The following is a 15695-nucleotide window of genomic DNA, read 5'->3' as shown; positions in this document are numbered from 1 at the left end:
CTTATCAAAAGAAGTAAAGCAATACTCAGTTTTATGCTGTCTGAAAATGATCTAGAAATTAAGTTATGTAACATACAGTACAACCAGTTTCTGGTCTGAGTATTATCAAGAGACCTACTAGTAGTCAAAAAAAACTGGCTACAAAGGAGTCTTCAAAACTGAGAATGGGTCTAGCTTTAAAAGTTGCTGTAAGCAGAACATTTGACACAGAAGGTAATTTTTTAATTTTTTTTTTTTTTAAAAAGAAGTATCACATCTCACCTGTACCAGGTATTTTTGGCTTCCATACATTACATATTGAGGGGCAAGACTGTAGATCATGTAACTTGTATGAAGAACTATCAACAGAAGTATCATACAGAGAAACAAGAGAGCTTGAGGTCGAGTTTTTCCTCGTCTGATTTTATAAAGCTAAAACCAGAAAACACAAATATTAACATAATGAAAGATTTCTCTTCCTCCTTCTCCCCCCAATCATTTAAAAACCTGTTTAATTCAAGTAACAGCTCTAATTCTACTGAGAAGTGGGAGGCTGCTAAAATTACCCTCTGGCAACTTAATTCCAGTAAGTCAAAGCAGGTTTCCAGGCACATTTACCTAAATCTCAAAAATTTAACCACATTGTTCATAATAATGACCCAGAACATTTATACACCAGCAGTTAGTAGCAAGATTTAAATAGTGTTGCCTATCACTGATAAATTGTGCCTTGCTTTGTCAGAGAATATTACATCCTTTGGTCATGGTGAGGTGTTGTCTATCAACATACCTCCAATCAGATCTAGAAACAGGAGTTATGAGAGAGAATTCCCAGGCCCTGAGAAAAACTTGTATACCATATGCTGCTATCTTTTCCACTTTACACTGCAGGGAACAATATAACCCCTTGTTGTTACCTTCTAGATACCACTATTCTGTAATCCCAAAGCCTCAACCTGAGTATCATATTAGGGTAAAGAGGCTGGCGGCTGAAGGGTAAATGATGGAAGACCAAAACCAACAGCCCTTGCAAGGACTGGGGGTCACTGCTCACAATTTTGGGGTGTCAGCAAATGAAAGGATGGCAGCATTAAAGGGAAAGTAGGAACAGAAGCAGGGAAATATTTAACTAAGCATCACAGGCATGAATAGCATACTGTTGGATATAAAGCTGTTTTTTCAAATAGTTACGTATTACTTGCAGCATATTTAGATATCATAGAATCATAGAATGGTTAGGATTGGAAAGGACCTTCAGATCATCTAGGCCCAACCCCCCTACCATGCAATATCATCACTGTACTGTTATACCTCTAATCAAGCTAAACTTCCCTGCCACCTAAAAAGCAAGGCGAGCACTACTGACTGTATGCGTATTTCAGATTTTGACCATAAAATTCACTAATACTTAAAGCTATAAGATTCTTATATACTGCAATTTAGAAAAGTTAGAAGCCAAAGTGCCACTGATTAAACGCTTGAGCTGACTGTACTGCTTGTCGAAACAACACATCAGTTTTCATCTCAAACAGAGCACCTTCTGAAAGCAGTGAAAATTGTACAACAGCCTTCTAATACTTGAGGTATACAGACAAATACTGGATGTTGCAAATAGCATTATGAAGTAGTACATAAATAATGATTACTTATTAAATATATTCAATATCACATATTTGTTAAACATCTTACTGATTATTATAAACTAAACTCTTCAGTCCTATTTACCCTTATCCAGAAGAACCATATACCCATATTTCGAATCCCTGCCATTGAAGTGAAGATAAAGTACATAACAATAGTTGTAATAAGAATATAATCCAAAGGGAAAACCTAAAACAAGAATAACACAAGCAGTTAAAAACACAAGAAAACAAGTTCTTCCCCCACTTAAAGCTAAATAAGTAGTTTCTACATAGCATCTGAAGTAGTAGAAGACCTTTCACTTAAGTTTTACAGAGCTGGCTCCAAATAAAGCTAATATAGCTTATACAATAAGTTTGGGGAAGCAACTGAGCATTTTTCTTCATTTAAAACTTGCCTTATTTTCATAGTGTTATACATTTTTAGGACAATAAATACTTAACTCCATTCTTGAGAGTACATTTAAATAAGTCCACAGTGGCAACAGTCATTTTAGGACCATACAGGCATTCTCTTTTTAAATGTTTCTGAACATATGTGCATACAAAACTTAATTTTAGATTTACTTTAATAATAGCTTGAGATAATACCACTGCTGAACATTACTTTTCTGAATAAACTGCAAGCTTAGGGGTTCAATAGTTTTGGAAACCATGGGGAGGGAATGCATCGTGCCAACCCATTAAAACAAGAATATGGAAAGAAATCTACTAGAGGAGATTAAAGCAGTAGTTTACATTATGGCTTTTGTTTTTCTTGGCTTACCCACAACAGATTGCCAAATTCCTATGTGGCCTTGTTGCCTTCCAACCCTACTGAAGTTAACAGACAGTTGTTCTTACGTAGGGTTTTTTTCCAAAAACTAAAGCATTACTATAATATACACAAAGGCAGAGTGTAATATATCTTTCAAGGTGCAATAAATATATTAGAAAGTGAAAAAGTGCATTTACTTCACTTAAGGGGGATAAACTACCAAGTACACCAACTAGAATGTAAGGTAGGGCATTGGAGAAAGTTGCTTTTATTCTGTACATGATAACTACAAGTGATGTCATTCTTCATTGCCTCTATGTTCTCATCAAATGAGAATTTGTTTCAAGCAGCACCTTCCTCCGGCAAATCAAGATTTTCGTATCAGTACCTAATAGATTGTTAACAATGAGGTTGTTTGATTTTACAGAACACATATCTGGACTTTTTTTATTTTAGTGAATTACTTGGGGAACAGTGTAGTTTGGCTTTGACAGCTTACCAGAAAACAGAGAGAAGCATCCATACATATGTATATCGCCCGTTTTTTTACCTACCGTTTGAAGAACAGGTAACATCATATTCAGTGGATTGGTCAGATTAGTTCCTAAAATTATAAATCCTGAGTCGAAGCCAGCTGAATGCAGAGCTTTGTCCAAACTGCAGTAATCAAGAAAAACTCTGTAAGTACTATGGTTCTCCTAGAGCTTTGTCTTCAGTTTGATTTTAAAGGGCAGCTCAAAATGAAGCTGAAATAAGCTCAGAGACTGACAGCTTTTTCGTATCTACATAGACACATGGTTTGTTTTACCACACTCATTGCACTTGTCCTGTGAAAAGGTATATCGATTTCTGCATCTCCTTGGCATTTTAGTTTTTCCCTAGTTTGGGTCACAGGGCTTATTTGCCCAGTCTGCAAAATTAAAAATGCCAACATTTGAGACCTATGATAGTGTCAATCTTCATTGAAATTCATCAGATCTGCAGCTAGCTATATTGATTTCAACACCATGAAACAATTACAATGTAATGCACATCATAATGGATTATACATGTCATTTAATGCAAGAATTTAAGCACCTATTACCCAGCCCAAGAAGTACCTACATGCATTAAGATTCATTCAAGCAGTCAGAGTACTTCTGTAGTCTGAATTAAACTTCTTTAAAAACTACGCTTAATTTTTCTGCTGGATCAGAACTGCTTCTAGGAGCATACAGTCAATCAAGCTGAACCATGAATCTGTTTTAGTACATTTTGCTCAGTGTAATATATACTATAGAGAAATTCAGCTCTAGTTAAAAAAACGTAACATAGAAAAGAAGTGGGCTGACTTTTGAAGCAAACCACCTCTGATTTTGACGTGTGAACAGAAACCATTTAGTTTAAGTGGTTAAGAAAAAATAGTGAAATTACTTACTTTGACAAGAACAGAGAGACAGTGAAGAGCAGTGCCACGATGATGAAGAATACTCCCCACACAATCTAAAAGTAAAGATTTATTACAATTTAACTGAAAGTGCTTGCAGTTGGCACAAGAAGTGAAGAGTTATCTAAGCTTCAATAAAGAACTAATGATCTTGGACCACCTCAGAGCTTAGACTCATTTGAAACAGTTACTTTTTGGTAAACACTTGAGAGAAGCACTAATAAAATGTTTACTTTGTTAAACAGAGTTTATATCAAACATTTAAAGAGTTGATCATCTAAGATGAGAACCACCTCTCCACCAGGTGGATACACTAAGCTCAGAATCAAGCATTACAGTACATCATGTGCAATAGTGCCATACAGAATCTAGCTGTAGATGAAAAGTGGAACTAAGAACACAGATGAGATGTTATATTAAATGAATACAGCATTCAGCAGAATGCACAACCTGTACTTGCCACGTCATATGGAAAACCTTAACTATATGCATGCATCTAGGTTTAACTAAGGGAAATCAGAGTGTGTTTCCCTTGGTCACCACACCTGTGTGTTCACCTTCCAACACAAGGGAACCTATGCACAGCTTAACTTCACCTTTTCCAAGTGAGAGCTCCCTTCTGCAATCCTACTCAGAAACACTCAATGACCAAATCACTTGGAATGAGTACTGTAAAATTCAGGTAACCAAGCCCAAATACTAGGTCTACCTTTCTTTCTTCTGCTTGCAAGTCTTCTTGGTTAATCAGCAGTATTGAGTATTTCAAAGCACTTTTCAAGATACAAGTTATAGAAATCATCAAGTTGACAAAGTATTTTGACTCAAAGGTTTAACTCACCTAAAAATTTAACTTAGAAGTAAAGACTTGGGAATGGACTAGAAGAAAAAATGTTTATAAATACTCAGGTAGTAGGAAAAATACTGGAGTTTCAAGGAAATCCAGGTAAGTGCTATTGTTATTCTAAAACACTATCTATCCACAAGTGATTAAGATGAGATTACTATGACTACATCAGAACTGCCTAAAGCCTCTCTCTTCTGGAGAAGGTTCTAGAAGAGCTTCCATACCCCTTTAGTTGCACAAGGCGAGTCATTTGCCCCACAATCTTCCTTTAGAGTGCATATCCTATTCAGTAATTTGAAACAGAAACGAGTAGAACAGCTGCAATTATTTAGCCAGTAAGTCATAAGTATAGATAAGTACAGATAAAAATTTTTAAGGACCACTGTAATTAAATCAGATACTGCTATTGCTTTTAAAATCAGCAATAGCAGGCTTCCTTTGCAAGCTTCTGCACACTATTACAGAACTGCCTGATGTACAAAATAAGAACAGAATCTCTCGGCTAAGACAAGTGGCATACAAAACTCTAAAATAAGTTTACCAGGAGTAAATGAAGATTTTGTAAGCCAACCACATCACTTAAGATGGGTTCCACATCAGTTAAGATGGATTTTTCAGGTCTTAAGGATGTTCTTGTTTCAGCTGGGGTTAAACCACAACAAAAAGGGATAGATTAAAATAAGCAAACAGCTGAAAAAGCTAGATGGTTTAGTCCCTGAATATAATCACAGTACAATAAGTTTATTCTAAATAGGAAAAATTCAAGCAAATTAGCAGTAAGTTTAGAGAACTGAAAGTAGTATTCTGATATGTCTACATTGTTTTCTCCATTTCCTTCTCATTTTCAATCTTTAGACGAAGAAGCCACCTTCTCTCAAAGGTGGCTTCATTTCTTTCAGTTCTTTTACAAATGGACTCAATGAAGTAGATTTGGAGAAATAAGGTTGTTCTTTAGGATCTTAATTAAAAACAGGAAAGCGTTTTTATTATGTCCAAACAGAGCACTCAAGCCAGGGACTTCATTCTCCAAGCTGTCCTCTACAAGAACAGCTCCCATGGTTCTTCCTGGGCTACAAAGCTAGTTCAGGAACTCATTCTTCATTTCTTTGGCAGGTGTTCTCCCTCACAGGTGTTCTCCCTCACAGGTGTTCTCCCTCACAGGTGTTCTCCCTCACAGGTGTTCTCCCTCACAGGTGTTCTCCCTCACAGGTGTTCTCCCTCACAGGTGTTCTCCCTCACAGGTGTTCTCCCTCACAGGTGTTCTCCCTCACAGGTGTTCTCCCTCACAGGTGTTCTCCCTCACAGGTGTTCTCCCTCACAGGTGTTCTCCCTCACAGGTGTTCTCCCTCACAGGTGTTCTCCCTCACAGGTGTTCTCCCTCACAGGTGTTCTCCCTCACAGGTGTTCTCCCTCACAGGTGTTCTCCCTCACAGGTGTTCTCCCTCACAGGTGTTCTCCCTCACAGGTGTTCTCCCTCACAGGTGTTCTCCCTCACAGGTGTTCTCCCTCACAGGTGTTCTCCCTCACAGGTGTTCTCCCTCACAGGTGTTCTCCCTCACAGGTGTTCTCCCTCACAGGTGTTCTCCCTCGTTTCTTTGGTGGGGGGTGTTAGGGGATGGTACACAAAAGTGAGCCCAGATAGCAAATTCATTCAGTTAGACCTCCAACAGGTTCACTGTACTTTCCTATAAACTGTCATCACAGAATATGCTCTGATAAGCATGCTGAATTTCCCAAGACAATAATATTTCCAGATTGCCAGACCTGAGACAATCTAGATAGAATTTGGAAATAAGTCTATATGCAGGAACACAATGCATGGTCTTCCACATGAATGGGGGAGTTTTATGGTTTAAATTTTTTTTATTAACCTTAAAACTTGGCACACAGCCATCTTGAAAAGGTTAAAAATTTTGCTACAACTGCTCATTAAAGATATTCAGTGTTACAATGCTATTATTGTTCATTAAATTCTGAAGATAAGCTATCTGCAAACTCAAACAATACTAGAACATTGTTTATAAAACAGCTCAAATACCGTAGGCCTTATTAGGTACTGATTTAGAGATTAATATCAAGGTAAGTATTAACTCACACAATCCTACATATTTAAGTGTACTATGATTTTACCTCTCCACAGCAAAATCCCACTAGGTATTAGCTGTACAGGAAACAGATGTTTGAAAACAATTAAGACAAAGAGTCTGAAGTTCGCATTACTTCATTAACTTTTGCCAACTACAGCAGTAGAGAGGTATCTGTATCTCTGGAATATGTCTATCTTCCACAGTGATGCATAACACTCTCAGAACTAGTTAAGTAGTTGAAAAAGACCCCTTTTCCCATTTCAACATAAACTCCAGCCCTATTAAATATAAGATTGAAAAGTCTAATATTAAAGGCCATCAGTCTACCTTAGTTCATCCTGTATTTTCACAAAGCTATTAAGACTACTGAACCATAAGTGATTTGTAACTGACATCAACCTACATTTACACAATTTCAAAGCATCAGTTGACAAAGATCCCCTTTCACAGAAGGGATTCTTGTGTTCCTGCCTAGATTTTCCTCATACCTCAACGGACTGCAAACCAATCAACTCCTCATTCCTAGTCTATTAACCAGCACTTGGCCTACAATTAAGAGAATACCAACACTCAGACTAGTAGTTGAGCTTCCAGCTTAGACAGTCCAATTGAGCCTCATCAAGTGGTACCAACCCAACTAAAATTAAAAGCATATCTCCAGTTGGGTATCATTTGGTATCTGGATAAACAAAAGAATAAGTAATTCATTTCCTTCCCCTGCCACATAAAATTTAAGATGGGCTAGAAAAACAATGCAGCAGGAGCTGCAGCACTCACTGTTGCCTTTTACTTGGCACCTATAGTAAAGGACATATCTGTCATTGACAACCTTATTGAACACTACTGTATGCTGTTTGCTAGCTTTGAACCAACTAGAATATCTTCAAAGATTCTAAATACACTTAGCCATGAAAATTTACAAAATCATTTTGCTTGTGTCACAGCATAAATGAGAAGGAATCCAAGCCCCTGAGAACAGGAGTACATATTCAACTTCAGAGCAAAGGACAGCACTTAATCAAAACCTCCTGTTCTCACAGCAGGACTATTTGTCAACTGATGCTAAAAAGCTTTTATACTAGAACAGGTGAAAAGAAAAAGACTGGGTCTCAGCCAAACAACACACAGGAATTTAGTAAGGCCATCATGGGGAAAAAAAAAAAACCAACCCAACACAAAAACCAAACAAAGCAAGCAACCCTTGATCGATATTAAGGTAAGTCTAACTTCTAATGAAAGACAACCTTATTTCCTACTCCCTAGTCCTTCTGAAAGCAGGATCTCAATGCAACCATACCTCATGCTATGTAAGCTTCTCCACTACAATCAGTTTCAACTGATCCACTGCCAGGCCGCTTCCTCTTATCCCTCAGCTACAACACATACCTGTATTCAATCATTTGCCACAGAACAGGTTTCAGAGATGCTGCCTTGCACTTACATCACTTTGATGACCTCTAAGTGTCTGCTTGGCTCTTCTAATCTACAATCTGTTGTACAAGCTAGTATGCATATGAATAACTGCCAAAATCCACTGAACCTTTTTATGCAAGACTGCAGATATTACAAAAACAATGAGTTGAAATAAGACCTACTAATACAACTTACAACTGCTGCCTGAACTGAGTTCCTTAAGCATCTTAATAGAAAGCCCCTACACAGTCAGATAAGGAAGCAGTTAAAGCAGATAATAGCAAGAATAAGTTTACTTACAGCTTTGTTTTAGATTTGAACATGTAGTAATAAAAGACATGGCTAAGCAAAAACCAAGACAAAAACGTCAATACAGGCATTTCTCAGGAGTAAAAATGAAAGCATACTACTTCTAGGTCACAGAATTGCATTTCATTTTTGAAGTCAAGCCAAATAATTTAGACTTAATCAATTGATTTGTATATTTTTTCCACTACTACCGCACATAATCAAATCACAAACTGCTAAGTCTTTTCTTACACTATTCATGTTCTGCTTAGATCATTTTCTCTGGTACGTCCCTTCAACTTCCTAAACGTGCCCCTGATCCCTGCATTATCCTTAAGTTACTCAGAGACCTCTTTGCCTCCTATCCCTGCTCCCAGATCTCTATCAGGCTACGTTGTTTCATTGATGGATAACGTGTGCTGCTGAGATAATCCTGGGATTTATGACTTCATTTAGTCTGAGCAGAAATAACCCCATGACCCACAAATTTATACAATACTACTTTTAAACACCTCAAATTAACTTCCAGAAATGGTTAATTTTCTCCCCTCCAAGAAGCCATGAGAATACTGCCCAACTGTCTCCTACAGTGGCACTTGCATACCAAGAAAAAAAGAGAAACTGTGAACTGTGAATGCCTAGGACAGCTATCCCTATGAACTAACACTGATGCCACACCCAAAACGTAAAGAAGCAGTCATCCTTTCAGGGCTGGTATCCATTACCAGGGTAAAGAAAACTGGTGGCACATTATTTAACAGTTATACTGGCTAAGAAGCAAAGTTAGATTCCTCATGGGAAACACTATTTGTATTGGGGTTTACATGACAAGGTTTTGGCAGCAAAGGGGCTGTAGGGGTGTCCTCTCTGACGAAAGGCCAGAGGCTGCCCTGTCCTGGACACAGCCATTTCCAGTTGGCTCCAGCTGACCCACTGCTGGCCAAAGCTGAGCTCAGCAGTCAAGCTGGTGATCCCTCTGGAAAAACGTAGGTAAGAAACAAGAAAATACAGACAGTAGAGAGGAGGAAGAAGAAATAGAGAGAAACAGCCCTGTAGATACCAACCTCAGAGAAGGTGGTGCTGCTCCAGGCAATGGAGTAGACATCCCTCCCTAGCCTGTTCAAGAGGACCATGCTGGAGCAGATAATCACACTCAGCCTTTAGAGGACCCCACACCAGAACAAGTAGATATTTTCTGAAGGAAGCTGCAGCTTAGAGATCCTGCATGCTGAAGCAGGTTCTTTTGACAGGAACTACAGCCCATGAACTAGACCAATGCTGGAACAGTGACAAAGTATGAGAAGGAAGCAACATCGAAAGTGTTATGAACTGATGGCGACTCCTTATTCCACATCCCCACTGTGCCACTCCAGACTCAGGACTAAATGAGTAAAGTTGAACCTGAGAAACAGTGGGTGAGGGGGAAGGAAGGTGTTTTAAATGGTCTTTGGTTTTGACCATTCAAATCAATGGTAATTGACAATTTTCCTCAACTCTGTTTTGCTCATGACAGTAACTGGTGATTGCCATGTCTGTCTCAGTCCACATATTTTTCCATCTTATTTCTTCCCCCGTCCTGTTGATGGGGAGCAAGAGAGCATCTGGGTTGGCATCTGATAGCCAGCCAAGTCAATCCACCACACTGTTGCATGACCTTTACAGGAAGTTTCAGGTAACCTGGCAAACATGGGTTAAAAGCTATTGTTAGATGAAGCAAAACACTTGGTATTAAGTTATCACTATGCAAACTTCGGACATGAAATATCCACACCTCTAGTTTTTCATGCTGCCAACCTCCCTGATGTTGAAGATGCAGCTGCAAATGCAGTAAGAAAGCCGGTCAGTTTAGCCATGCCACCTCTCTGAGGCAATTAAACCAACTCCTGACAGCACCTCCAGTCTGCACTAACAATGCCAGCATAGCTGTTATTCAAGCAACTGCCTATAGTTCCCCAGCTTCAGCTCTCAGGGCTCAGGGGTGTGTGTGAATCAAAAGCCCATCTAAAAAATGAGGGTCTTCAACAGCAGGCAGAGAGACTGACCAATCTATACAAAGCCCTTATTATCCTTAAGATTAGACAGGAGAACAGTTTCTCTCTCCCTTGCTAGAGTTCAAGTATACCACTCTATTTACCAAGAGAATACTGTTCTCTGTAGTAGCCTGCATAAATGCACCAATGCCTTTGAATCCCTACTTAAGCTAAGCCCCATGAGCATGCTCTATACACATAGGTCTCAATCTTCAAGACTGAGTCTTTATTTTCTTATATTACTCACCTTCGGCATCTCTTCAGTTGGTTCACAACTGTTTTGAAGCAGCTCTTGAGAAACTGATTCAGTAGTCCCAACTTACCATTGTTGACTAGGCTTCCATATTTCACAACCTGTACGCTTGTTCACATACTGAACGAACATAATTATGTGCTCTGGAGTTGTTTAGGTTTTTTCCCTAAACAGCTTTTATACCTATCCCTAGAGTGTACCACATTTCTCTTGCTGTTGAGTGTCAGATGAAAGTGTGAGAAACCATAACACAGAAGAGAGAAAAGGTAGATTTGACATCTACAGGAAAGCTTACATTTTGTAGGAAGTTAGACAGTTTGATATCACTTGATCACTTGACAACCCCATGCTGACCATTACTCATTTCCTTGGGATCTTCTGCATGTGTTGTTTTTGACTAAATTGAAAAATAACCAGCTTCATCTCAGTTTTATTTACCTCTGAGTAAAACAATTGTTCTCAAAATTTACTTTATTCCATGTCAAAAAAAGCTTATTCTTCAGAGAAAAGATTTGGCTTTGTTTAACAGCAAATCACATGCTAATAGATACCCAGCAGAAACAAAATAACTAAAACAAGAATATAGGAGGACATTATGCAAACACAATATGATTATAGAAGTCCGAATAGACACTAAATTAACACTGTACCTCCAAGATTAAGTGCTATTCCTGAACATGTTATTCTGCTGTCAATCCCAGTAAGAGTCTGCAACTCCCATAAACCTGACCTTCCTAAACACAAAGCAGAAATAGCATTCTCCATCCCTAGTCCTTGCCTTACAACAAATGGAATTTCTCTTCAAGTCTGACAAATGGCCATATTCTTGAAGAACAATATACAAGTTGTACTAAATATGGAGGTTTGCTTATTGCTTTACAACACTTCCAAGACACCTTCTGCACTTCTATATTGGTCAGAAGTATTACATAGGGATATTAAAAGATTCCCTTCTTTTCATGAAAGCCACAAACTGAACAATTAACAAGTTACATATGCGCAAAGGCAACTCAAATGCTATTAAAGTAAAACAGTCCTGCAAGAGTTGAGATGCTACTAAGTGATGGACATTACCACCTTCACAGGACATCTCAAAGAAAAGTCAAAGTAAACAAGCTTAGTAGCATGCTTCGCAGTACAACCCTACTCAACGTTAAAATCTGTCATGAAAAAAAATGATGCACTTGAACTTCCCTTTAGTCTGATTCTTAAAGTCAACAATCCACAGTGACTGCTGCAGTTACTGAGAGGAAAAATAAGTATTCAAACCACAAGAACAGACACTAAAATGTCATCCTGACCATTAATCTGTAAGTAACAGTAAATAATGATATTGTACACTACCCTATGAGAACACAATGAATTGTTAAAATCCTACAGACAGTAGATATAACCAATTTCTCAAATTTAAGGTTAACGTGATAAGTTAAAGAACCTACACAAGCTATTCAAAATCAAAGAAAGCATCCAAACTACTGGAGTGAATAGGTAGGGGTATTTGTCCTTTAAATGAAAGAGCTAAGTCTAGCTTTCCAATGTATCATAGAAAGATAACTCCACTGAGAATTTCACATTGAAAGTTTTTGTTTAACTGCAATTTCAAGCCCTTTCCATTGGTACTCAGCATTAACAATAGCAACAACATTAGAGGAAATTGTTTATAGCCCCCTTGGCTTTTCAAAGGGCAGCCTACAGTTTGAAGTAATGCTAAAATTTCTTCCTACATCTAGCTGGCAAAAAATAAGTTATATGGCAATACTGTTCCATCAAAGTACTGGGTTTTAAAACCAGTTATCTACTGAAATCAGAGTCCTAACACCAAAAGAGACCAAGATCAAAGCTTTGCCCCAGTAACAGTCTCCTTTGCACTGTTAAGTATCAAGTTCTATGCAGCTAGTTCACTATTGATCAAGTAAGTACTTGGCAAGATGCTCATTCCAAATGCATATATTCTCAAAATACCTCTCACTTCCCTTGGCTACATGTAAATTAGATTAACCTAAACTACCCGACAGCTAGAAATCTTCCTTCTTTTCTCCCCATTTTTGTATGCCTGAGGAAAGATAAGATATTCAGATTTTCCATGGCAGTGGCACTACAGCAGATCATCTAGGACTTGCTCATTTTCAATCTTAAGCACAGTTTACACAAAGTAAAAGGTTTTCCAAGAACTCGGAGCTTGCTATAGGGTTGCCATTGTGTAGTATAACAGTAATTTAAAAAATAAATAGCTGATACTCAGGATGGTAATTGTCAAACTTGACCTATGATTTATATGGGAGGAAGAAAGCTGGAAGTTATTCCAGTTTAAGTCTCAAAAAGTGAGAAAAAGTTTTACCTTTAGAGGTCGGATAGCTTTACAGAACTTCGTCCACCAGCTTTTCTCAATAGACTCCAGATGCCTCTCTCTTCTTCGAAGTGTCCTTAGTCTCTCTTCCAGTTGTTGTAAAGTCCGTCTATCCCTTGATGACAGAGGACGACCATCTCTGCACTGGTTACCAAAAAAATAGTGCAAGACTTTGTAGTATATAATTCACACTGTTTCTATGCATACCAAGAGGATGAAATGAAGTCACAAGATACAACAAGGGAATTCCTATTAGGTGGTAGAAAACTTTCAACAATGAGGATGTTAAAAAAAAAGTTTTAAACAGAGTGGGCAGTCTCCACGGCTAGAAACACTCAGAATGCCCAGATGTGACCTGAATAACCTGATCTAACCAGAAAGAAGTCCTTACTTTGTGTTATCAGGTTCAACCCTCTACTTTGAGGCCCCTGTGTAGCATCACAGTGACTTGAAAAAGTCACTTTTTGTAAGTAGTTCAACTTTCCTGGCTGCAAGTCAAGCTGCACTTATTTAATACTAACGAAATTAGTATTACTGATTTCCAGGTCTACTAATAGCAGGTGACCATATTACATGCTGATTTTTTTCATTAGGTTAAGTAGCATACTTTAATGCTTCTAATTTTCACTGTACATTTCTCTCAGTAACACCATTTTCTTCACAACTTCATGCAAATGCAACTGAGAACTAGGATTTCAATCACAGACTGCATCAGAATCCTGACCATAATCCATATGCCAAATAAAACTAGCTTATACTAATGGTCACATTAAAATACAGACATAACTCAAAGATTCTCAACTTTTGATCCTGTTTGTTAGTTAGATCAAACAAGACCAGTTGCATGAAAACTCTCATAAGCCAACAGTCTTCTGTAATAAGTAATGCTCCATTTTCCAGGGATGTTTCATTTTTCTCATATTGATTTCAGTAATACTGATACCTTTGTTGTTGCAGTACTCTGTATAAACTCCAAACTTCACAGTTTAAACTGTGGGAGACTACTTTTTAGGTTTCATTATGCAATAGGATTTCTAGAACACTGAAGGTGCCTACACTGTGTAGAGGTAGCCAAGCATCAAGGGAAGACTGCTGGAACTGTTTCAACACTGCTTAAGTCTACTGTCACAGAGCACACAATAGCACAGATGGACTGCCAGGATGAAAGCGATGCATCTTAATGTCCCTTCCCCCTACTTTGGGCTTGAAAACACTGGCCAAACGACTTTCTGAAAAAGGGTTGAGAAAAGGGTGGGAGATTATCCCTAGCATCTTGTATGCAAAGGATAAATCTTATCCTCCTTCGGCTTGCACTCCTAAGTTGTTCAAAGTGTCCTGCTTACATTAGGCACAGCATTTCAGTGAGCTGCAAAGTCATCATGGGTTTACGAATGGTGTTAACATCCTAGGGGTGTTTAGGATTCAGAACAGAGACTTGCATATGTATGCTTTTCATAAAGAAATTATTTATAACAGCAAGGTACATTAACTAGGAAGCAAGAATATCTAGGGCTGTCATTTATTCATAAAGATGATTAATAGTTTAATGAATTTAACTCATGACAGCTCCATTTAGCAAGTATCCAGTGTTAATAGCTTCACTGAGTATCAACAAATTGGATGCCTTACTGGTAGCAGACTAAGTGAAGGCAGTATTTTTCTGTAAAGTATCTTTTCCATACACCCAAGCAGGACTGCAGAAGGTTGAGTTCAGCTCGTCAGCGCCATTGTTAACTAAACAAAAACAACTACTGCTGCAGGACTGAAAGAAAACCTGATTGCTACTACACTAGTGACCGCATTTGTTTCCAAAGAAGTCAAATAACTGCAAGCTAGTCACTTCTGACTTGCTACTCTTTCTGGAGCAAAAAACTCTAAAGCATGACCATAAACTAGTAAGCAAGCAAGGGGCGGGGGGGGGGCAGGGGGCGGAAATCATTAACGAAGTGAGAACAGTGAAGATCATACCTTTGATTTAATCCTTAATAAATGTTGCTCCACTTCTTCAATATCTTCAGTGTTCTCTAAACGTTCATAAGCTGCACTGGTAGTTCCCTTAATCAAGTTTAGAGGCAAAGCTGACATACCATAAGCCTAAAATAAAAAGACGACATATTTGAATTTTCTTCCATACATTTTCATCTACTAAGACTGCTGCATGTTGTAGCTATAAGGTATCACTGCTAGGTTTTTTTCCCCCCACCCTCCTCCTAAGTCAACCAATTCTTTTAATTTCTTGAGCAAAGTGTAACAAACATGCTAGGCAGATTCCAGTGTCCTACATTGTTCCAATGGTATTTAAGCATTTCAGGATCACCGAGACAATAGCATACATTGAAGCTTCACATAAGCATATACCACTGAAGATTTATGAAGCTACCCCTTGGGGGTTTTTGTCAAATCATTTAGCTTCCCAAAACCTTACTTGCCCACTTTAGATCACAATCAAAACATTGTGTAATATAGGAATTTCCAGATACTGAACTTAGATAAGTTTTAGAAGCAAAGTATACACAATTTCTTTGTAGACAGTAGTCTTCAAGGTACTTTAAAAAAGGAAATTATGTAGGAAGTACTTGATTTACTAGAAAAAAATGTGCAGTAAAAAGACATGGCAGAAGCATGGTGAAC

At 38.2% G+C, this 15695-nt stretch overlaps 1 protein-coding gene across 1 annotated transcript in view; it reads right to left on the bottom strand.

Annotated features, from left to right (window-relative positions):
- LMBRD1 (LMBR1 domain containing 1) overlaps window positions 1–15695 on the bottom strand; it is an 83813-nt gene that overhangs the window by 21218 nt on the left and 46900 nt on the right. Inside the window, exons 8-13 of the mRNA XM_030489484.1 lie at window positions 15033–15158; window positions 13056–13208; window positions 3794–3858; window positions 2931–3033; window positions 1705–1809; window positions 262–411 (exon numbers count right to left, since the gene is read on the bottom strand). Coding sequence (XP_030345344.1) covers window positions 262–411; window positions 1705–1809; window positions 2931–3033; window positions 3794–3858; window positions 13056–13208; window positions 15033–15158 — 702 coding nt within the window. The remainder of the gene's footprint in view (window positions 1–261; window positions 412–1704; window positions 1810–2930; window positions 3034–3793; window positions 3859–13055; window positions 13209–15032; window positions 15159–15695) is intronic.

The sequence above is a fragment of the Strigops habroptila genome, chromosome 6 (genome assembly GCF_004027225.2).
Source record: "Strigops habroptila isolate Jane chromosome 6, bStrHab1.2.pri, whole genome shotgun sequence".
Taxonomy (NCBI): Eukaryota; Metazoa; Chordata; class Aves; order Psittaciformes; family Psittacidae; genus Strigops; species Strigops habroptila.
The sequence above is the reverse complement of the archived record's forward strand: the minus strand, read 5'-3'. Positions and strand labels throughout refer to the sequence as shown.